The sequence below is a fragment of the Corythoichthys intestinalis genome, chromosome 17 (genome assembly GCF_030265065.1).
Source record: "Corythoichthys intestinalis isolate RoL2023-P3 chromosome 17, ASM3026506v1, whole genome shotgun sequence".
NCBI classification, from domain to species: Eukaryota; Metazoa; Chordata; class Actinopteri; order Syngnathiformes; family Syngnathidae; genus Corythoichthys; species Corythoichthys intestinalis.
Genome location: NC_080411.1, coordinates 32,055,766 through 32,079,601, shown reverse-complemented (window position 1 = coordinate 32,079,601; position 23,836 = coordinate 32,055,766). Strand labels below are relative to the sequence as shown.

At 37.7% G+C, this 23,836-nt stretch overlaps 1 protein-coding gene across 2 annotated transcripts in view; it reads right to left on the bottom strand.

The window, feature by feature from the left end:
• The window catches only part of ric1 (RIC1 homolog, RAB6A GEF complex partner 1), a 75,370-nt gene that overhangs the window by 43,114 nt on the left and 8,420 nt on the right, over positions 1–23,836 (bottom strand). For both annotated transcript variants that reach the window (XM_057818821.1, XM_057818820.1), the window contains exons 2-6: positions 21,965–22,072; positions 11,755–11,834; positions 11,353–11,460; positions 4,977–5,122; positions 4,329–4,465 (exon numbers count right to left, since the gene is read on the bottom strand). In XM_057818821.1, the coding sequence (XP_057674804.1) occupies positions 4,329–4,465; positions 4,977–5,122; positions 11,353–11,460; positions 11,755–11,834; positions 21,965–22,072 (579 nt within the window). The remainder of the gene's footprint in view (positions 1–4,328; positions 4,466–4,976; positions 5,123–11,352; positions 11,461–11,754; positions 11,835–21,964; positions 22,073–23,836) is intronic.

Sequence of the window (23,836 nt, the reverse complement as noted above, 5' to 3'; positions counted from 1 at the left end):
CTCTGTCATTTTTCATCTAGTTCAACTTACATGTGATCTCTATGAGACGCATCAGACGCTACCTGCTACCACAGTAGCATCATGCGGGCTAGTTTTTAGCAACGTCGGCATCGTTTGTAGCGCTGTCGGCTGCAGTAAGTTTTTAAAAAAAAAATTTTTTAAATTGCTTCCTCCTCTACGCACGTGACATCAGCGCGTTGTCCCGCATTAAAAGTAGTTCGGGCAAAACGTGATGCTTAGAGCTGTCAAAATTAAACGATTACTCGAGGTGAATAAATTACTCGGATCAGTTTTTAAACTCAAGTTACTCGAGTTGCTTGAGTATTCGTTTCAGCTCTACGCTCAACAGACCAATACAACAATGACGCTCTATGCTACAATGCTCTCATGCAAGCATAACAAAAGCATACAAAATATGATGTATAATGGTTGTGTTTTAAGAATGAATAAAATTCTCTCACAACCCGTTTTCAAGTTTGGGTCAAAAGTACTATTGATTTTTACATACAAAATTTTGAAAACGGGTTAATCCTGACCCCAACACAATAGGAGGGTTAATGATGATGATTGCTGTATATAAAAGGCAGAGGTGGGTAGTAACGTGGTACATTTACTTTAGTAACTTTTTGAGAAAAATGCACTTTTTACTTTAAGTAGATCCGTGAAGACGAAAAGATACCTACTACGCTACTTTAGGCTACAAGAGTCGTTAAATTTTTCTTTATTCTACATATTGACTTTATTTTTGTCAGAGATGCAAACAGTAGACCCCACCAGTTTCACCAATGAGATATCGCAACAGTAATCACATGACTCCATTTTACCAATCAAGCTTGCCATTTTTCTATCACGCCAATCATGTCTTTAAAGCACTGTAAAAAAAAAGTATTTGCTGTATGTGCTGAGAAAAAAAATATTAAAAAAATAAAACGTCAAACATCGTAAGCAGTTATAATGTTACTCATTACTTGAGTATTCTTTTGATTTTCAGCAAATACTTTTTTACTTGTACTTGAGTACATTTTTTGGATGATGAGTACTTTTACTCGAGTAATATTATTTTGAAGTAACTCTACTCTCGAGTACAATTTTTGGGTACTCTACCCAGCTCTGATCAAATGGATTCAGGAGGCAATGTCACTGCACACTTGCTGTTTTTATGAAGAAAAGAAAAGAAAAGAAAAAAAAAAAAAAAAGAAAGGCAAAAAAAAAAATCGCACGTCCTGCGATAGGACTACTGCGCATGCGCACATTGTGATGTTCAAAAGATATATTGTGCAAGCCTAATCCCTACAGCTTTTGTAATGAAGTGGCTTATTTACGGAATTTTTTCGAGAAAGGAGTTTGTTTTCCCGGTAAAAATAACTTTTTTTTTTTTTTAACTATGTTTTATTTTCAATCAATTTTGCTCTGTGGTACGGCAGCTGGTGCGTCACGATGACGTTGAGAGTTCTCGCAAATTCATCCTTAGCTTTGTTTGTGTTAGCGTTCTGAAATCTCAGACATGAGAAGGTCAACTTTTTCCATGTAAATACCAACTTGTAGTCGAAAGAAGACACTACAGAAGAACCACTTAAAGTGCTTGTGACACGAAAAAGCATGTTTATTTCATAATACATGCGGTATTTTATGCTCCTGAATGATATGGACCGCTTGGATGTATGTGGAAGCGATCGCTATATTTATTTAGTTTTTTGAATCCCGCGCCAGGAAAATGAGTGACTTCCGGCTTCGGTCTCGCATTGAGGAGGAGGGCGCTGTGACGTGTACGGTAAAGACGTCCTCTTCACGCTACAGTGTACTGTTGTGTATGAGGACGAAGGATTCAGCTGATTTTGCGGATTAATACTTTTATTTTTTGCATCACGCCAGCCAAACGGCTGCAGAAAAATCATTCTGTATGCGGGAGAGGCGTATGTGCCTTTTTGGAGTTTCAAAAGGTTCCCATTCACCGTGGATATTTACTGTGGGACCATTGGACTTACAAGGAAGTGAGTAAACATCTTGTTTTGTATTATGTCAAATACGAATACAGTGATTACAAAGTAAACACTGTAAAATTCCTTTAAATAAAGTACTACTTACGTTTGATCATTGATAGGCATGTAAAAAGCTATCCTCACGCTCATTAGCAGTTAGCTGTTAGCACGTTAGCTACACAACAATTCCAGCCACCCTCCTCCAGGGAACGAACTGTAAATTGCTCTCCGCCGGGCGGTTTGCCGATCCGCAAAGAAACTCGACAACCGGGTCGTCATGTCAAATAATCCAGGCTAGTTATGTGTGATTTTCCACTTCGAAGACTTTGAAACATCCCTCGGTTCGGGTTAGCATGTCGGCTAGCTGTCACTCCTTCTGGTCTGTTTACATTCTCCGAAGCCGGGGAAGAGAAATGAGATATGTCCGATGTAGGTGTCATAAAATATCGTTCGGCAGGTGTGACAGTAAAGGTAAAGTCGACTGTTTTGACCATTATGGAGTAATTTTGCCATGTCGTCTTGAATAAATGGATTTTTATTATTTTATATTCCATTTAGCACAAGTTATTTGTCATGACCATGCCATTTATTTAGCAATTGGGGAAAGTACTTGGGTAAAAAGAATATCCTGTAAAAATATTGAAGTAAAGAGACAGAAACAATGACATTTTGCCGCTCTCTTCGTCGCGTTTTCCTCATTGTGAATAGTTCCCCCTCGACGGGCTGACTGGTCCTTCTCAAGCCATTTATATAGCTATTGGGGAAAATACTTGGATAAAAAGAATATCCTGTAAAAATATTGGGAGTAGAGAGACTGAAACAATGACATTTTGCAGCTCTCTTCGTCTCGTTTTCCTCGTTCTGAACAATTCCCCCTCACTGGGCTGAATAGTAAAACCGATGAGCCTAGTCTACCGCTGACGTCATCCACCTGTTGGGGACGCTAAAGCCCTATAATTGTAGGCGTGGCTAACCGGCAGATTAAAAGACTAATTTCTCGTCATCTGCGCTTTGCTAAATTGTTGTATATAGTCGAATCGTCTCAAAATATGATTCTAATTCACATAATAATGCCATTTAAGACTTTTTTTCTGGTGTCGTATGCTCTTTAAGTCAAACCATGGTTTGTTGGACATGTCCCCTGCTACTAACAGCGGCAAAGCTTGCCAGCCGCGTCATCAAAAACTAAATTAATACATTTTTCAAAAATCTAACTTGTGTGACTTGAATTATGCAGAATATACATAGCCTTTGAGTTTCCAATCTATTTCTAAAGAATGTCAGCTACTCAGTCAGGCTAATAAGTGGTGTTAATAAAATTCTGTAAATTTGTTTATTAGCCATTACAAACGATAAAAGCTACTTTACGTGAATAACGTCGTTTCCGTCAACAATGACGTTAACAAAACTATTTGGTCGGAGAATAATTTTTTTAATGACAATGATGTAATGGGCTAAAAACGTGGCTTGGGGAGACTAGAACATAACGAGACGAATGCCAGTTTTCATCTAACGAGATGACGAGAGAAAAATGCGACAGAGTTTCTGTCATATGTTCACAATGTGTGAAATTTTGACATTGTATTTGGAGTACGTCACTTTGGGCCATAGCAATGTTTGGATTGTGTCACTCATGTAAGACGTGCTACGCCTCTCCCTCATTCTCCTCACCGGAAGTTAGGATTTGTTTCAAGCTAGGCTACCCTCCATTTTGCTTGTTTGGAAACACATGGCAATATTAATTTTCTTATCTTGGTAAGAGAGCGTATTCAATGTTGATTTAGTCTTTAAAACTCTGTGCTGAGTGATCATCACATACTAAATGTAACTCGTCATGTTAGCACAGCATTAGCGTTATCATTAGCATAAACTTTAGCGTGACGAGCATCCTGTTAAACGCTGGGTCAACTGTTTTTTTAATTACAGTTCGTGGCTTCAAGGTGGGTTTAGTTGAAAATAATATATAATATATGTGCTCATCTGTCTACGGTCATTTAAAATGTATTTATTTTTGGACTAAAACTTTTGAATTTTACAGACCAAAACATTTTGAGTAACGGTCGACTAAAACCAGATGAAGACAAATACATTTTGAAATGACTAAAATATGACTAAGACTAATCAGTATTTTCAAGACAAAAATGAAAAGGGCTGCCAAAAACAACAATGGTTAAAAAAACAATCTAAATAATACTACTTGATCCCAAAACATTTAATTGTGAGAGAAGAATGTGCTTAAATATCTAACAGGCTTATTGTAATTTCCCACAATCTGAGACATGCATATGCATATCCGAGTGCATATACAGTATGTAAGGCGGAATAGATCTTGTGCACAAGTGTTCTCACGTCTGCAGTGATGGAACTGCTGAGCGGCGTGACGAAGCCCAAGCGGCCGTCGCTGAGCACCACAGCGAAGCCGTCCAGTGTCTCGCAGTACTCCACGCAGCGGATATGAACGCCCTCCAGATCCAGAGATGGGCCGCCTACACACAAACACAAACACTTAAATTGTTTAATTCACTTTGTAAACTTTCAAAATACTCTGTTGTGCACACCAGATGTTCTCAAACTTCTTGGGTACAGGGGATGCCTTATTTCACCTTGGCTCTAATTTGCATCTTCACATGAGCACATTTGCTGCTACTGACGTCAAATTCATTAACTGGGAGAGCTGACAGTGAGGAGTGTTAATGAGCAAAAAATTAATTCTGTGCATATTGCAGGGATGACAGACTAATGTTTCACTGTCCAAAAGCTGAAACTTTGTGGATTTTAAATTGTAAATCAGGAGCGCCTGCCCCAGGTAGTCCTGTTCACTATTATTGGCACTCTTCATTTTTAGCATTATCTTTACAATATCTTCAGAAATAAATGGACATTTATAGCTTTATAAAAATCAAGATCTTTTATGGCTAATGCACCTCAAGGGTCCGGCAGTTTAAAAATATTGGTGTACAAAGCAAGAAAGACATCATCTGTGCAGTCTAGTCGCACCTCGAGCAGATTGCAGGTCGAGCGAAAAGGGGATTGCGGTGAGACAAATGGACTTGCGTCCATTGCCGCCCAAGCCGTCCCAGTGCAGCACATGGAGGTAGCTGTCTGCAGTACACACCAGCAGCTCCTCCTGAAGAGACTGGAGACTAGTAGAACAAAAGACCAATGATTTGATAAATATTAAAAGATAATGCATATACTATAGTATTTCTGATGTGTCTGATGTCACTAGGAATGAAACTGTTTACAGTTACAGTTGAATAAAATATCCAATTAAATATATTGTATAAGAGACAACCATTTCCCAAATGTCTTCATATCTTTAGGTGATGGGTAGAAAACATGTTTTTCTTTTAGTAATACATTTAAAAAAAAATATTGATTCATCTCTACGAAATAGAGCGCTTTTGCAGCATATTAAGGCCACTGTGTGCATGTGGGACGCAGTTCATGTTCTTCTAAACAGGATTGTAACAAACAGCCCCGCTACACCAAAAGAACTGCGTGGTTGGATTTTTTTCCCTCTGGCAAAAGTAATTAAAAATAAATAAATAAATCACACCTACTTAACGCCTACACTAGCAAGCTGCCCCAGTGAAGCGCTAAAAAGAGTGCTCGTCCATGCCACAACAAAGACTTATAATGGCTGTCAAATAGCTGCAGATGTAGATGATGGTTCAGACTGTGCAATGAACAAAAAGAGCTTGAGAAAGGATAAAGTGACAGTTCTTGTCAGTCAGCAAACAAAGCAGATCCTTGGAACACAGCAACGTTGTCAATAGTATTGAAAAGTATTAATTCAGGAATATTGTATCTGGATACAATATTTGCTTGCAAAAGTATCAATACTCAGCCCATCTTAGTTTATCGTCATGTACCGTAGTTTTCTACACAAAAAGGAATTATGTTAATTTTTTTTTTTTACCTGTTCTGTTTAGCTGATTGCCACGGAGAATGGAAATCTGAGTGTCCGATTGGTCTGAACAGTTTTAATGTATCACATGGGAGTATGTCATACTCCCATTGTGATCATTCAACGTGCCTCGTTTATTTGGAGAAATCAGCGAACAGGAAGGAATGAATGGGGGACAGAAGAAAAGAGAAGGAGAGAGAGACAGACGAAGCACAAACTAAAACAAGAAATACATTAAACGCCTATACTATTAATATAATAGTGCGATCTAGTGCTGCAACGATTAATCGATTAACTCGTGTATTCGATTAGAGAAAAATGATTAAAATTAAATTTTGCTGCTCCGAGTATTTATTTAATTAAAGTGACGTTGTAATGTTTGTTTTTGAAAGTGTTTGCATTTAGTTTTATTGATTTGGGTCAAAACACTGCCCTCTAGTCTGCCTCATTTTACATGGTCAAATCCAGCTGCTCCCTGTTCAGACCAACATAAGCTAGGTTTTTGTTTGAGCTAATGATTTTTTTTTAATGCATTCAAAATTTAGTTTAAAGGTATATTTAGCCCATTTTTGTGGAAATATGTGTCTGAACCATTTGTTAAGAGCATTGTAAAAAAAAAATGTCAGTATTTTATAGCATTTAAGCTAGCGGACTTTTGCCATGTAAGTTAGCCAATTGTATTTTTGTTTTGTTGTACATCGTTCCTTATTTATTTTTTTATACCGTTTGCTGCTCAGCTCAGGTATTTTAATTTTTTTATGTTTATCCGATTACTCGATTATTCGAACTAACTAGTTCATCGATTAATCGACTACTAAAATAATTGATAGCTGCAGCCCTAATGCTATTGTTAGCTAGTTGTATTTCCACTTGACACCAATTGGGGGGTCTGATGACCAAGGAGAAAGGGGGGGGGGGGGGGGCGGGTAATGGAGTCAGTAAGATAAGCGTTTGGGAGGGGTGGAGTGTACACAAATGAGCCATGTGTGGTGTTATTTGTGTGAATCCCTTGTGAGTGTCAGTATGTTGGCATCCTATTCTATGCTGCGTGATCGCGAATCACTACATCGAGTTTTTCTACTTGAGTGTGTGTCTAATTGCACCTAGTCATGTGTGAATCCCATCCCATCAGACATGTGATAGTCCTGCAAACGAGTAAACTATGTTAATCCCCCTCATATATAAAGCTAGCTGTGTTGCACAGTATTCTCCCTAACTCTTGTTCTAATCAGTGATGCTTGCTTTCTTCAAATATTTGTTTTATCATAATTCAAACATATTTTATCATATAATTTTTATTGTAATAGTCCTTCTCAAAAAATTAGCATATTGTGATAAAGTTCATTATTTTTTGTAATGTACTGATAAACATTAGACTTTCATATATTTTAGATTCATTACACACAACTGAAGTAGTTCAAGGCTTTTATTGTTTTAATATTGATGATTTTGGCAAAAAAGTCAAGAAAAAACAAAAATCCCCATCTCAAAAAATTTGCATATTTCATCCGACCAATACAAAAAAGTGTTTTTCAATCCAAAAAAAGTCAACCTTCAATTAATTATATCAGCTATGCACTCAATACTTGGTCAGTATCAGTACATTACTAGTATTATTTGTTTTTGCACTAACACTGGTCACCAGAAATTTGTTATTATGTGGGAAATTTGAGTTTGCACTACTCTAGAGAGCAATGGTAGTGGAGGACTTTAAAAAAAAAAAAAAATTCCTTATAAATAGTAATTTTTCAAAAAATCTATGTAGCATCAAAAATGGTACCGAGTATTGAGCTAAAAATTTTTGTATCGTGACAAGTACAAGTTAGTACAAAGCAGGAAAAATTGAGGAAATGCCAAATACCAAAGCAGGCTTTCCTTGCTATAGAATTACGTAACAACCCTCTTTTGATGTAAAGCTGCAAAGGAACAAATCAGAGTGAAAAAAACATGTAAGCAGCTTTGCTCCCTCTTATAGTCACAGAATGGATGCTCCTGTTTTTAATTGGTAACGCTGCCAGTTTTAGCGCATGCTTACCGATAGAATATTTTCCACCACAGCACATACAATAGTAGATATGTCCTGTGTTTAAATAGCCAATAAATTAGTACACTGAGATTGTTCAATATTTAATTTTTAAACTCATATTTGAGAATCAAATTAGTACAAAGTTTACATTTCCACATGAAAAAAAAATTAACGTAGAGGGATAGAAAGTGTACAAAATATTAAAATCTGCAACGCTATTAAAACCTTTGTCATGGTGGAATTCAGGTAGAGCATGGGGACAGTACTAAATATAACATTTGCTAAGCTGTTCAAACTTTTGTTATGATGATTGTTCACCAGCTAACTTGTTTACATATTTTTCGACAGAACAGGTCAACCGGAAAAGCTTGAATAGTCCGGGGCTGAACAAGGGCATACTACAAACAATGAAATTGCTTTGTAACTTCAACCCTCAATTTTGCTTAGTTACAATTGGCAAGCCTACTAAGTGATAGACAAATTACAAAAATAAATGTACATACAAGACGTCAGTGAAAAGCTGGCTAACAACCAACAGAAATGAAGAAGAACAAGATGCTGATATTGGTAATGCAGGTTACCCACGTAGTACAGTATATACAAATTTAGTGTTTTTATTCTCTTTTGATCAAAGTGGAGTGGACCCAAATGTCGGACCTCTTCAAAAGCAGAATATCCTGTGGTTTGGTGGCGTCACGTACACTGCTGGCCAAAAGTATTGGCACCCCTGCAATTCTGATAGATAATGCTCAATTTCTCCCAGAAAATGATTGCAATTACAAATGCTTTGGTAGCAATATCTTCATTTAATTTGCTTGCAATGAAAAAACACAGAATGAAAAAATAAATCATTATCAATTTACCCAACACTCCAAAAATGGGACGGACAAAAGTATGGGCACCCTCAGCCTAATACTTGGTAGTACAACCTTTAGACAAAATCCCTGCGAACAACCGCTTCCGGTATCCATCAATGACTTTCTTACGATGCTGTGCTGGAATTTTAGACCATTTTTCTTTGGCCAACTGCTCCAGGTCTCAGATTTGAAGCGTGCGTACTCCAAACTGCCATCTTCAGACCCATCTTCCACAGGTGTTCTATGGGATACATGTCTGGACTCATTGCTGGGCACTTTAGAGGTCTCAAGTGCTTTCTGTTGAACCATTTTCTAGTGCTTTTTGAAGGGTGTTTTGGGTCATTGTCCTGCTGGAAGACCCATGACCTCTGAAGGAGATCCAGCTTTCTTACACAGGGCCCTACATTATGCTGCAAAATTTGTTGGTAGTCTTCAGACTTCATAATGCCATGCACACGGTCAAGCAGTCCAGTGCCAGAGGCAGCAAAGCAACCCCAAAACATCAGGGAACCTCCGCCATGTTTGACTGTGGGGACCGTGTTCTTTGAAAGCCTCGTATTTTTCCCCAGTAAACTCTATGTTGATGCCTTTCCCCAAAAAGCTCGACTTTTGTCTAATCTGACCAGAGAACATTCTTCCAAAACGTTTTTGCCTTTCTCAGGTAGGTTTTGGCAAACTCCAGACTGGCTTTTTTATGTCCCTGGGTCAGAAGTGGGGTCTTCCTGGGTATCCTACCATAGATTCCCTTTTCATTCAGATGCCAACGGATAGTACGGGTTGACACTGTTGTACCCTCGGACTGCAGGACAGCTTGAACTTGTTTGTATGTTAGTCGAGGTTCTTTATCCACCATCCGCACAATCTTTTGTTGAAATCTCTCGTCAATTTTTCTTTTCTGTCCCCATCTAGGGAGGTTAGCCACAGTGCCATGGGCTTTACACTTATGGATGACACTGTGCACGGTAGAAACAGGAACATTCAGGTCTTTGGAGATGGACTTGTAGCCTATGCCCATGCTTCCTTACAATTTTACTTCTCAATTCCTCAGACAGTTCTTTGGTCGTCTTTATTTTCTCCATGCTCAATGTGGTACACACAAGGACACAGGACAGAGGTTGCGTCAACTTTAATCCATTTTAACTGACAGCAAGTGTGATTTAGTTATTGCCACCACCTATTATGTTCCACAGGTAAGTAACAGGTACTGTTAATTACACAAATTAGAGAAGCATCAAATGATTTTTCAAAGAGTGCCAATACTTTTGTCCGGCCCATTTTTGGAGTTTTGTGTAAAATGATAATGATTTAATTGTTTTTTTTTTCCATTCTCTTTTGTGTTTCTTCATTGCAAGCAAAATCAATGAAGATATTACTACCAAAGCATTTGTAATTGCAATTTTTTTCTGGGAGAAATTGAGAATTATCTGACAGAATTGCAGGGGTGCCAATATTTTTGGCCAGCACTGTATAGCGTTAGCTGGCTTCCATTCGCTCTCTACTTACTACTGTTCAGGGTGCCATTTTGTCCGTCCGCGTTGATGAAGCGCATACTGTATATGGGGTATTTGGATGGGTACATCTGGTTTGTGTTCGTCACTGCCTCACAAATGCAACTGCATGTTCAAGTTTTGAAGTGATAACGATAACCTCGTTTTGAGGATCTGCCGAGACAGGTACCAGATACCAGTCTGTAGTGTTGTTAATCTTACTTAAAAAAAGTAATTAGTTACAGTTACCGATTACTTCCCCCAAATAGTAATTGAGTTAGTAACTCAGTTTCCTCATTGTAAAAGTAATTAGTTACTCAGCAAAGTAACTGACATTACTTTTCATCTTCTACAAGTTATTACATGATACATTCTATAACATCTTTCACATCAAAGATGTTTATCTTAACTGATTGAAGAATAAAAACACTATATGCAGTATTTCAGAACATTTGGTATTTATTTAGATCAAATATATTACATTAGTTGAATTTTTCTTTCATCCAAGACAATTGTTTTAGGTTATTTTATTTAACTGACATGTTTCGACAACTATTTCCGCCTTCATCTAGTCTAGTAGTCGCGAGCCAAAAGTTCCCGACCGTGCTCTAGGGCCACAAAGAGGCGGATGTTCGGGCACAGAGACAAATTCTCAATGTATGCTGTGAACCCCAAGGCAGGGGCGTTTTACTAAAAAACAAATCGGTGGCAGCACTTAATAACTAACTCATACTGCGGCTCCAGTTGCTCCAAGAATCAACGAACGCAGATTTTGTTTACTATGAACAAAGGTTGGTCCTCCAACTCTATAAATTGAACTATTTAGCTATTTATTGTATTTTTTTCTTTTGCGGTTTCCGGAGATTTTGAGGGTTGGAGGTTTTAATCAAGAGGTGAGTTGAGAGGAGCAATAAAGGAGTCACCGCAGAAAAGTGGAGAATGTGGAGTATAATACTGTACTGTCCAGAGGTAAAGTACCAGGACAACACAACACGAGACATGTACTTTGAGGCATAATCAGAAGACGCAACATAGAAAAACCCAAGGCCTGATGTGATGATGAAAGATAAAAAAGACAAAGTCAGCAGCCTACCTTGTGATGGGGGCCTCCAAATCAACGGGTTTCCTTATCTCCAGTGACAAAACGGGGGCACACTGCTCCTCCTTATAACCTGGGGTTACCTTCACACGGGGGCTGCCCCTACACATGCGTACATCCAAACATGTCACCAATGTAAGAAAAAAACCTTTCTTTTCTTAAATTTGATAAATATTGAGTTATCTCATATATTAACATATGACAAAAAATATTGTATCAAATTTACGCCACATTTCCGAGCACTACTCTATGCGCAACTCATGCTCCAACTTGTTTACGTCTGTTGGTATGCCATGTAGGAATGTGAATCTACCAACCCAAGAGAAAGAGTAAAAACAAGAATATTTTTTTATTTGCACCTTGCATGTTTTAAAACTCTTGAATATAAGCACTCACTTGGGGTAGACAGGCTCATAGAGGTACTTGTCATCCCCACCACCGAGTACAGAGAACAACAGAACGTAGCCTTTGGCAGTCTGTAGACAAAGAGAAACAAGTTTAGTTCAGATTAAGGATTTCTCACTAAAAAGATAAACATGCTCATTAGGGCTAAAAGTAACAATTATTTTTAAAACCAATTAACGGGACAATTGATTAATGGTTAATCGATTAATCAGATAGATGTCCTTTTTTCCAATTACTTTCAAAATTTAACTTCAAAGTTGTTTAAGGCATGTTGTAAGTAACAATGAAGACAAAATGGATTACTAATACATTCAAAAACAATATTTTATTAAAGCTTCCCAGCTTAACTGTAGTCTACAACTGTACTGTTTTAAGTACATAAAAATTGTTAGGGTTTTTAATAAAGGTTCTGTGTATAAAACATAAAAATAATTTCTCAGACAAAAGTCCTGTTTAGGGCTGCAGCTATCGATTATTTTAATAGTCGATTAATCAATGAGCTAGTTAGTTCGAATAATCGAGTAATCGGATAAGGAACATGAAAAATCAAAACCTGAGTTGAGCCTCAAACGAAAACTTAGCTTATGTTGGTCTGAACAGAGAGCAGCTGTATTCAGCCATGTGAAAAAAATAATGAAAGATAAAAAATAAATGAGGATCTGTGTACAACAATAGGACAATTAGCGAACTTTCATAGCAAAAGTCCGTGAGCTTAAATGCTATAAAATGCCAACTTTTTTTGTTTGTTTTTTTTTTGTTTTTTTACAGTGCTCTTAACAAATGGTTCAGACACATATTCCCGCAAACAATGGCTAAATATACTTATAAACTAAATTACGAATGCATTAAAAAAACATTAGCTCAAACAAAAACTTTGCTTATGTTGGTCTTAACAGGGAGCAGCTGGATTCACCCATGTGAAATGAGGCAGACCAGTGGGCAGGGTATCCACCCTAAATCAATAAAACAAAATGCGAACACTTTCAAAATAAACCATCACAATGCCACTTTAACTAAACGATTACTCGAAGCAGAAAAATTGAATTCGAATTTTTTCCCCCTAATCGAATAGTTGAGTTAATCGATTAATCGTTGCACCACTAGTCCTGTTCATTCAAATTAAAAACAAGTGCTGCTGATTGACATTTTTTTCTTGTGGGAAAAGCACTGATATAAATTGCATCAATGACTAAAGTTATTTTCTTCAAAAACAACCAAACAAAATCGAATAAGGAGGAGGCAGACTGTAATTAATCAGTTTTCTTTATCAAAAAGTTTTTCATAAATACAATCCAAATCCAATTTCAAAGCTCACTCTCTTATGACACTTTACAGTTTGAACGGGTTTGTGTAAAAAGGAGACTCAAAGCAAAGGGTGCCCAAGTCCGATCCTCGAGAATTCCCATCCAGCTCGTTTTCCATGTCTCCCTCCTTTAACACACCTGAATCAAATGATCAGCTCATCAGCAAGCTCTGCAGGAGCCCGATAACGATCCTGATTATTTGATTCAGGTGTCTTGGAGGAGGGAGACATGGAAAACAAGCTCGAAAGGAGCTCTCAAGGACCGGATTTAGGAAACCCTCCTCTAAGCCGTTGTATGAATGGGTTTACGTGTGTTGTTTCTTTATAAAAGAAATAAGACAACTTTACTATCTAACAATAACCCAAGTGCCAATATGCTTCTCCAAAACCCAATACAATTGGACACTTAAGACACTGATTAGCATAATCGCTAAATTCTTTAGGGCTCCGTGCTAAGTGGTAACGTCTCATCAAAAAAGAATACAAACAATAAAATACTAAATTACTCACCTCCGATTGAGGCACACTTGATCTAACAACACAAAAGACAATCCAACTCTCGACATTTCGTGATATTATTGATTCAGCAACCCAACCCGAGTAGCAGTGAACTCTCCCTTGCTCAAGTCACTGGCGTGTGCACACATTACATTGGCCTCACATTACACATAAACAAGGACCCTAACAGGACTGCTTATAGCTGCCGGCAAAAATCGATTATAAAATTATTTCGCAACTAATTCATTCATTGATTTTAATTGATTTAATGGATTAGTTGTGGCAACCTTAATGCTCATCAAGAAACACACGCTTGCAGGGGTGTAACATTAATCTGGATCGATACATCGATTGGTTAAGCATTGACCCAATCAAATCGATTGAAACGCAAAACATTGATCGACATTGTATCGTTTAGATACGCTGTTTTTTCTTAAAGAGAATGGTTTTTATTCAGAGCTAGGAAGCGTGTATTGTATGCACAGAAGAACCTTAGGTTTACAGTTGCATACTGCTTTGAAAACAGACTTTGTGTATGTCAAAACAACTTTGTGGTATTGCCTTTAAAACTTTTCAAATGTGTACCCAATGAACTGAACCACACTGCACTGCTCAGTGAAAATGTTCCTCTAAAACCATAATGCCTAATAGAGTGGTTGTTATTTTTTTTCATTACATGACGATGTTTAGCTCAGACTTGTGGTATTATAAAGCATCTTTTCTCCCCCCTATTTTCCAGAGCGGCGACAGTATTGCTGGTATTGGACCAGAACATCACCACAGTAAAGATTAAAAAAACAGTAGCAGAAAGAAGGATATGAAGCCTGTAGCAATACAAAGCTGGAACTAAAGCACAGCCTTGGCCTGACACGTGACCAAGACCTGAAATGAGGTCTGCAAAAACAATCGAGACTAGTGAGCTCCAAACCAAAGAAATGTACTCGTCTGTCTCACAGGATCTTATTTAAAGGGAAAAACAAAACCTAGGGCAAATCACCTTCATGTGAAAGAGTGTTTCTCAAAGTATTTAACCCTTTATTGCCAAATGGATCACATTTGAGACACCTAAAATTTCATGATTTTAAGAGTAATTCAGAATTTTGACAATTCTTTTTGAAAAAAAAAAAAAAAAGACAACTGCAACTCAACACATGCATCTGCAGGTTCCATGACAAAAAAAAAAACAGGATTTAGCTAGGGTTATAGATATTAGAGTGCTTATAACACATATTCATTTAGACATTTCTTTTTTGACAAATTTTTAAAAAAGGTTTCATTAGGACCTTATTTTTCAAATTTTGGTATTATCTGATAATGGCTTCATGTTGCAGGTCTTTAAGGGTTAAGTTTGCAAAAAATGACACAGCTGAGCAGACCCATTATGTGACAACTGTGACGTCAGTCATACTTATAGGTCCGGCAGAACATACACGTTGATAGACTCGAACACAGGTTTAAAGAACCTATAAAAATAGGCTCAGATTCTTTGTAGTACTGTACCTGTTCAATCTGTAGGTGTCTTTTTTCCCCCAGTGTATAAAATACTGGTGCACGATAATTATTGGTCCGATAATTATCTGTCCGATAATAGGAATTATGACGTCATCCCGATAAATACAATAACATTATTAATAGGACCGATAATATGTACTGTGCTGGCTTTACAGTTTACACACTAGTATGGTAAAACAGTTGACCATTTGCGGGGCATTGCTCCCACCTGCTGGTCATAATAATTCGCTGCATATATTTTTTATTACATTTGTTTGGTTCACATTACAAGCTCATTCACATACACATTGCAGTGTCTAGCGGTAGCATTGACAAATATATGTCTGTAAGTATTTTATGTTTACTATAACATATGGATGTGCAACATATGTTTACTTCTGTGGTGAAGGGTCATATGTACAGAACTTAATAAGTTGTTGTGTTATAGAAGCCAGCCAATGCTTTAGTAGCTCAAGCTAGTGTGCTATGCTATACATATAATAGTTGTGTATATAAGTGTATTGTGCAGTTTGTTGTATATTGAGTATTGAATATGTGTATTTTTCTGTTGTACTTTCACAATATTAAGATGAGTGTCTTCCCATAAAAGCAAGAAAAGACCAAGCCTTGTGATTTATGGAAGTGCATTCATTTTTAGCTGGCTGTTGGGCAGTGCAGAAGTGAAACGCACTGTTTTGTTCATGTCATTATCAGGCATGAAAATGGGTCAGGGGTTAAAAAGGTGAGAACGGTGTGGAGGACATATGTTCCGGCGTTTTGCCAAAATGTCTACATCGGCGAAGCGTCCTACTGTATATGAGGCAAATTTGACACCCAAAGTACTACCGTGTGCTCTCAACTTGTTTTGTTTAGATGCATACAGGCAGAACGTACTAAAAAAATGCCTTAAGAAAGACTTAAATGTAGTTATATCAAATAAGGACGGTTTAAATTTGCTAAGTGACTAATGTGGTCAACTGCTTTAAAGCTACCACAAAAAAACACAATGGTTAAAAGTATGGGAGGGTAATACATGCAAAAAGTATTTTTGAGGGAATGAAAAGGTCATAAAAAACTCAGTAGGAACAAAAATAGTGAGTACCCGCTGCTTTTAACTGATGTGCGCATGCGTGCAAATGTTTGTGCAACTGCGCTGAGCATTGTGTACAGCGACATTAGAACGAAGCTTGCGTTTCTTCTTTTATATTACCGTTAAATACACAAGCTTGATGCCAACTTAATGGGAGCTATTTTTTCACTGGAGATTTGGCTATCTCTGGCAGTGTTCGACGCAAGTTGCAACAAACGGCAGTACCTTTGTTATACAGCAAAATATGAAAAGAATTGAAACCGTACCCACCAAATCCAATATGCTGGCAAAGGCATTCATCTGAAAAAAATATTGGGAGTGAGACCTCCCCTCGTCCAGTGAACGTGAATTTGTGCTTAGGGCAAAATCATCTGTCGCAATTAGCGATCTTTGACGTTATCCTTTTTTCCACTTCAAGCTTGTTTCTCATTTAGCGGTTGCGAGACTTAAAACCTCGACGAAGTTGGTCTTCCAGCTAAGCCTAGGCTAACATTCGTCTTTGTAAGTTTTTAATTAGTTTGTATTTTGAATTTGAAAGGAAAATGTGTTTTGTTTTTGGCGAACTTTTTCATAGTGCTAATCAGTTGAAGCTACTCACACATGGAAAAATATTATTGTACAACGTTTTAAATGTATTCATTTTGTATATTTCAGTTACCACGATTTGAGAGCTCAATAAATTGAAGAAATGTATGCCTTGTGTTTTCTTTTTGGGTTCGCTGGAATAGCGTCACTGACACACAAAGCAACAAACGGGAAGGGGTGAGCGCTGCCGTGCCACTTTTGGCTGGATTTCTGACAAATGAAAAATAATAACGAATCATGTACTACGGTGTGACAGATAATTTTAGTGGTTTTGAAACCGCGACGTTTTCACACCATGGTAAACCGTGACACCGGAAACCGGCACATGCCTACTCCCGAACCACCTTAAAAGGTTTCTCCTCGGATCTACACGATTCACATAGGTCACCCTTTTTTACTTCAAAACGGCAAATTTCGCCGAAAGGTGAGAGATTTTCATGCCTGCATTATGAAAAATCTGGTGAGATCAAAGGCAAATCTATGTTGAATCCACCACTAGTTTTTTTTTTTTTTTTGAAACCTCCAGGTGTTCAAAAACTCAGGTTATACATTTAAAAAATTATATATTTATTATCAGTTATCGATATTGGTATCGGCTTTGAGGATCAGGAAGTTATCGATATCGGTATCGGTTTCAAAAAATGGATATTGTGCACCCTTAGTATAGGGTATAGTAATGACTTGAAGTAATCAAAATTCAAACACAAACAATTTAGATTTGTAGTGATGTTTAATTTTTTTTTAACTCATAAAATTCTCATTAAAAAAAAAATCTCAAAGAAACATTCTCAGACTCAAGTATACAGCATGCGTCTTTTTGGCAGCAACCTTACTCGTCAAAAAAGCTTTTAGTGGTGTTCGTTGCTCTTCTTTTAATGAGAAAATCAAAAGTATTTCCGACAAAACTTCGGAAATGGACCTATCAACAAGAACCACTTTGCAGTCCGCCATTGTATTCAACCAGACAGTCGCTTCCTAGTCACATCTGCAGCTCCTATCCCTTTCTCTTGATTGGCTGCATGACAAATGACTGAATCAGGCAGGTCTTGCTTGCGAGGCTGGGTATGACTGACATCACATGGAAGAGTGGGAAATCTGGGATACTCCCATTTGATTGGCCAAAACAGTGCTGTCATTTAACAATGTTTGCAATAACTTACGTTTGCCAATTTCAAATAATTCAATATTTTACGTTTTCGTCCTCTATTACACAACAGAAACATTTTTGTGTAAAAATCTGAATATAAAAACTTATCTAGTCACTCAGCATCCAAAGCGCTCCACTACTCTCGAGTAACCCGGCCGGCCCATTTTCTTGTGGGCTAAAACATGCATGAATGGCTGCTGCAAATCAATCTGAGGAAGAAGGTCAGACCCATTTCCATCTCTGCCTCGTCCAAAAACAGGGAGCAGTGGCGGCTGGAGTTAAAAATACCAGTGAATGCTTGCCCGACTGGCCATTTCTGTGAGCGTGGCGTATCAGGGAACGCCTCGAGGCAACTCCTTTTGCAACTTAGCCCAAACATTTGTCTAGGCTCAAGGATGGAATGACATTTTTATTCTGGTACTCAGCGGTCACTACGGACACCATAACCTCACACAACAGGCATTTAGCCAAAACTGAAGGATTCACAGGCTGATTACGTGACAATACAATAGCAAAATAGTGTCATTTTATCCCAGGGAGACCAATAACTATTGGTATACAATTTGAGTAAACATTATACATACATTAAAAAATTGTTTTCGTATTCTCGACCAGCTGTTTCCCAGATGTTTTCTGGCTGTTCACACCCTATGCAGACTCTGCAGAAACTGCATTTATTCTGCATGAGGACAACCAACACATTGGTAGGGGTGGATTTGTTTATGTTTAAGGGAATCAAGAGACCTTGCAGCACCAGAAAACACGTTCACTAAAGTTTCTGGCTGAACATCCTGTTTTTGGTCCAAATATTCCTTCTATGTTATCATAAAATCATATGGAGGTACTCCAAAGCACTTTCCACTCACAATGTTCTCAGCTAGGGAAAGATTTGCTTCATTTCCACACAATATAAAGCCAAAATTAATTTAAGTATAGAACATGTTTCCAATGTACAACCAATGAGGATGTGGTAAATCAAGGCATAGGAGATCCTTGGTTTGCAAAGGCTTCAAAGTTGTGGTGTGCGATATTGGAAAAATCCTCTTTTACAAGATGGGATTTTTTTTTTTAATATCAGGATAGTGATATTCCACAATAGAATGTTTTTTTTTCCCATTTGAGCTTAAATAAATAAATAAATAAATAAACACTTACTAGGACAGCTTAGCCCCCTCAATTTTCTCATTCTTATTTGCCATATAGATAAAGCAAGTACATACATGCAGGGAGAGAATACTGTAGCTAGTTAAAAAACTTTCCCTATATAAAAAAAGAGACCATTTAAAGCCAAACACTTTGGGAGAGCTATCATTTCTAAATAAAAATGAATAAATATCCTTATGGCACTCGTTGCATTTTGTTCATATAGTAACACAAGCACATTCATGTCATTCTCTTAGACAAATTGCTATAGAATTCTCAACATTGTTGACGTATTTGGCTTCAAGACCACTTGATGGCACCATACAGCAAATTAAGATGAAGCTTTGACTCAATTGGCCGCACAGCAAAATATGTAAATAATATTGAAAAAGTAACATTCAACGTTCATGTTCTATAATAATATTTCTTCAGTTACTGTTCAAGTTGCCCTATTACTTGCTAGTGACTCAATATTGTTGTTATGTGATAATTCTATTTTCGTTTTATAACCATGAGTTTTGATTGAATGACCTTCTATTATTTCCATCTGTCTGTTTTAAGGTGAATGTACTTGTCCTTCTAAAAAATTAGCATATTGTGATAAAGTTCATTATTTTCTGTAATGTACTAATAAATATTACACTTTCATATATTTTAGATTCATTACACACAACTGAAGTAGTTCAAGCCTTTTATTGTTTTATTATTGATGATTTTGGCAAAAAAGTCAAGAAAAACCAAAAATCCCTATCTCAAAAAATTTGCACATCATGAAAAGGTACTCTGAAGAAGCTACTATCATCTGAATCAACGAATTAACTCAAAACCCTGCGAAAGATTCCTGAGGTTTTTATAAACTCCCAACCTGGTTCATTACTCAAAAACGCAATCATGGGCAAGACTGCCGACCTGACTGCTGTCCAGAAGGCCATCATTGACACCCTCAAGGAAGAGGCTAAGACACAGAAAGAAATTTCTGAGCAAATGGGCTGTTCCCAGAGTGTTTTTTTCAAGGCACCTCAGTGGGAAGTCTGTGGGAAGGAAAAAGTGTGGCAGGAAATACTGCACAACCAGAAGGTGACCGCACCCTGAGAAAGATTGTGGAGAAGGGCCGATTCCAGACCTTGGGGGACCTGCAGAAACAGTGGACTGAGTCTGGAGTAGAAACATCCAAAGCCACCGTGCACAGGCGTGTGCTGGAAATGGGCTACAGGTGCCGCATTCCCCAGGTCAAGCCACTTTTGAACCTGAAACAGCGGCAGAAGCCCCTGACCTGAGCTACAGAGAAGCAGCACTGGACTGTTGCTCAGTGGTCCAAAGTACTTTTTTCAGATGAAAGCAAATTTTCCATGTCATTTGGAAATCAAGGTGCCAGAGTTTGGAGGAAGACTGGGGAGAGGGAAATGCCAAAATGCCTGAAGTCCAGTGTCAAGTACCCACAGTCAGTTATGGTCTGGGGTGCCATGTCAGACGATTTTGGAAAACTTCATGCTTCCATCTGCTGAAAAGCTTTATAAAGATGAATATTTCATTTTTCAGCACGACCTGGCACCTGCTCACAGTGCCAAAACCACTGGTAAATGCTTTACTGACCATGGCATTACAGTGCTCAAATGGCCTGCCAACTCTCCTGACCTGAACCCCATAGAGAATCTGCGGGATATTGTGAAGAGGAATTCGAGAGACACAGACCCAACCTCTCTGAGTATTCTGCGCTGAACTCTTGGCGTCATCTTTGGTGGACGACCACCCCTTGGAAGAGAAGCAACAGTGCCAATCTCTCCATTTGTAGACAAGTTCTCTGACTGTCGATTGATCAACATGCAGACTTTTACAGATTGTTTTGTATCCTTTCTCAACTTTACACAAATCAACAATCCTTGATCGCAGGTCTTCAGACAGCTCTTCTGACCGAGCTATGATACACATCAAACCATGCTTCTCATCAAGGCAATTCTTACCAGGAGTGTGTTTTATAGTGGACAGGGCAGCTTTAAACCACTCATCAGCGATTGGGTACATATCTAACTTAAATTGTTCGGTAAAAATTGGTTTCAATTGCTCTTAGTCTCCTTAGGCAAAGGGTTCACTCACTTATTTTTCCCCCTTCTGTCATTGTTTGCATGCCATCTTCATTAAAATATGAAAAACTATAAATGTTTGGGTGGTTTTAGTTAAAGCAGACACTGTTTTTTCATCTTTGCGATTTTGACAAAGATCAGATCACACTTAATGGGGATTTTATGCAAAAATTTGAGAAATTCCAAAAGGTTCACTTTTTTATACCACTGTATAAATGACCAGTTACGAAAGTATTGAAGTGTGCAAATTGCACATTTCTTAGACTTCTGAAACATAGCATTTTCCACACAGCGGAGTATCTCAACATGAAAATTGTAAATGGCACATGGTTTTGTATTTCGAAATAATTTGTTATTCTGATGTTTGAGGCCATTTTTTCATGTTGTAAATGTGGTATAGAGGGAAAGCATTGTTTAGATCAGGGGTCTCCAAACCAGTCCTCAAGGGCCGCTGTGGGTCCTGGTTTTTATTCCTGCCGATCGAGCACAGACAGTTTAACCAATTAGGTTTCTGCTTAAACAAGCAGCACCTGGCTGCAATCAACTGATTACACTTGTAAAACACCCGATTGGTGCATAGGTGTCGTCTTGTTTTGTTGGAACAAAATCCTGCACCCACTGCGTCCCTATGTGGAATAGTTTGGAGACCAATAGTTTATATATTTGATTATTACTGGTTTGGGTATATGCTTGATTGATATTATTTTGATTCTTTATTGAAAAAATAATCAGTTCCTATGCTGTTTCTAGACTGCCCTTCTATTCTTACACAATTAATCAGCAATCGATTTCACAGAACTGGCACCACTACTAATAAACCTGTACTGCAAGGGACATCAGCGCATGCGGTAGTATTCACTTACCGCCACAGCTATCATGGAGTCATCAGGTTTCCATTCAGCCTTCTGGTAGAATCCAAACTGTGCCACTGCCTTGGTAGACTCGATGTAGCTGGCGATCAAAACACTAGGCTGCGCGTGAGGACACAGAGAAAAAAATATGTGCTTTAAAAATAGCTTGTGCAAAAAACTCATGAGACATCAAACTAAAAACTTATGTAAACTTCTTAAAAACAGGCAACTACATTACCCTTCAAAAGACAAATGTTTAAGGCTTATTAGGAATACTTCACAGCTTTTAATTCAGCCTCAGATAAATAACAGGTTGGAATTTGAGTGTAAATGCTGACATGGTGACATGTATCTACTTCAACTTTCTGTTTGTCCAGAAAGACTTGTAATGTCTTGAAGCTTCCGTAGTTATGCGTTCCGCACCTGCACTGACAACAAAAAGCTGCGCTCAAGTCCCGCCACAAGCACTGCTTTATCACGTTTATGCACATATGACTGTACACAATGACATCGACTGGTATCCAACTGAATATACGGACCTGATCCAAAAGTGATCCAAGCAGGAAAGGTAGCCAAGTTCATGCAGTAAAATAGATTTAACAGATGTGTAAGTCACATCTGTCCTTTGTACTTGACACCTCACTAATACTGGCGAGGAAAGAACAAGGGGAAACAAAACATGCTTACGTCCTGCATGGTTCTAAAGAAATAAACAATGATGCGGTTCCATTGTTGCAGGTATCATAGTAGGTCAGTGGGGCTGTCCTCTATACCTTTAAATACGTTTTGCTGGTGTTCAATTGTAAAATATACCTAACATTTCTCAAATTTATGTTTTGTGTTCTGTAATCTTTATATTTGTTTACACACCAAGTGAGCTTTAGGCTAGTTTCACACTGCTGGTCAAAGTGCAGTTATTTAAGTCACCGATTAATCTATTGATTAGTTAGTTCAAATCATGGAGTAATCGGATTACGAACATTTAATGCGTTGCAGAATAAATTTTAGTAAATGTAAAAAAAAAGAAACATGTGTTTATGCTTCAAATAATATTTATTTTGGCATGCTAAGATTACACCTTCAAAAGAGCATTAAATTCCAGTACTAAATACTGACTCTTTCTTCAAACGATGCAGAATTGCACTTTCATTTAAAAAAAACAATAAATGAATTTAAAACTAAATTAGAAGACTTGAACTGAGCCTCAAACAATAAAACATACTAAATAAAGTACAACAAAAGAACAATTTGCTAACTTGCATAGCAAAAGTCCGCTAGCTTAAATGCTATAAAATGCTAACTTTTTTTTTAAGCTCTTCACAAATCGTTCAAACACATATTCCCACAAAAAACTGCTAAATATTCTTCTAAATTCAATAATGACTGCATAAATAAACAAAATAGCTCAAATAAAAACTTAACTAGAGGGCAGTATATCCACCCAAATCAATATCACTAAATGCAAACACTTTCCTAACAAACCATTACAACGCCACTCTAATGAAAACAAATCCTCAAAGCAGCAAAATTTGATTTGCAGCTTTTTTTCTAATCGAATTACTCGAGTTAGTTGATTAATCATTGCAGCACTACAGTATATCAATGTAGCAGGCCAAACTGCTCAAAAAAAGGCAGAGAGGTTTTAGTTATTTTTATAGGCCATAGCTTGAGCAATTCCCCCTCAACTGCCACCAACATACTAAAACGTGGAGGAAATTCCATGTCCACACACCGCTAATATCCTGGTACATTTTCGCGTAACCTAATGCCTTGCGACCCATTTTACTTCACCACCTGACTGAAATGTACCTGGAGGAAATTCCATGTTTGCCCAAAGTTTGCGGAGACCCGGGCTATTTTTATAAGGATAGATTACCGTATTTT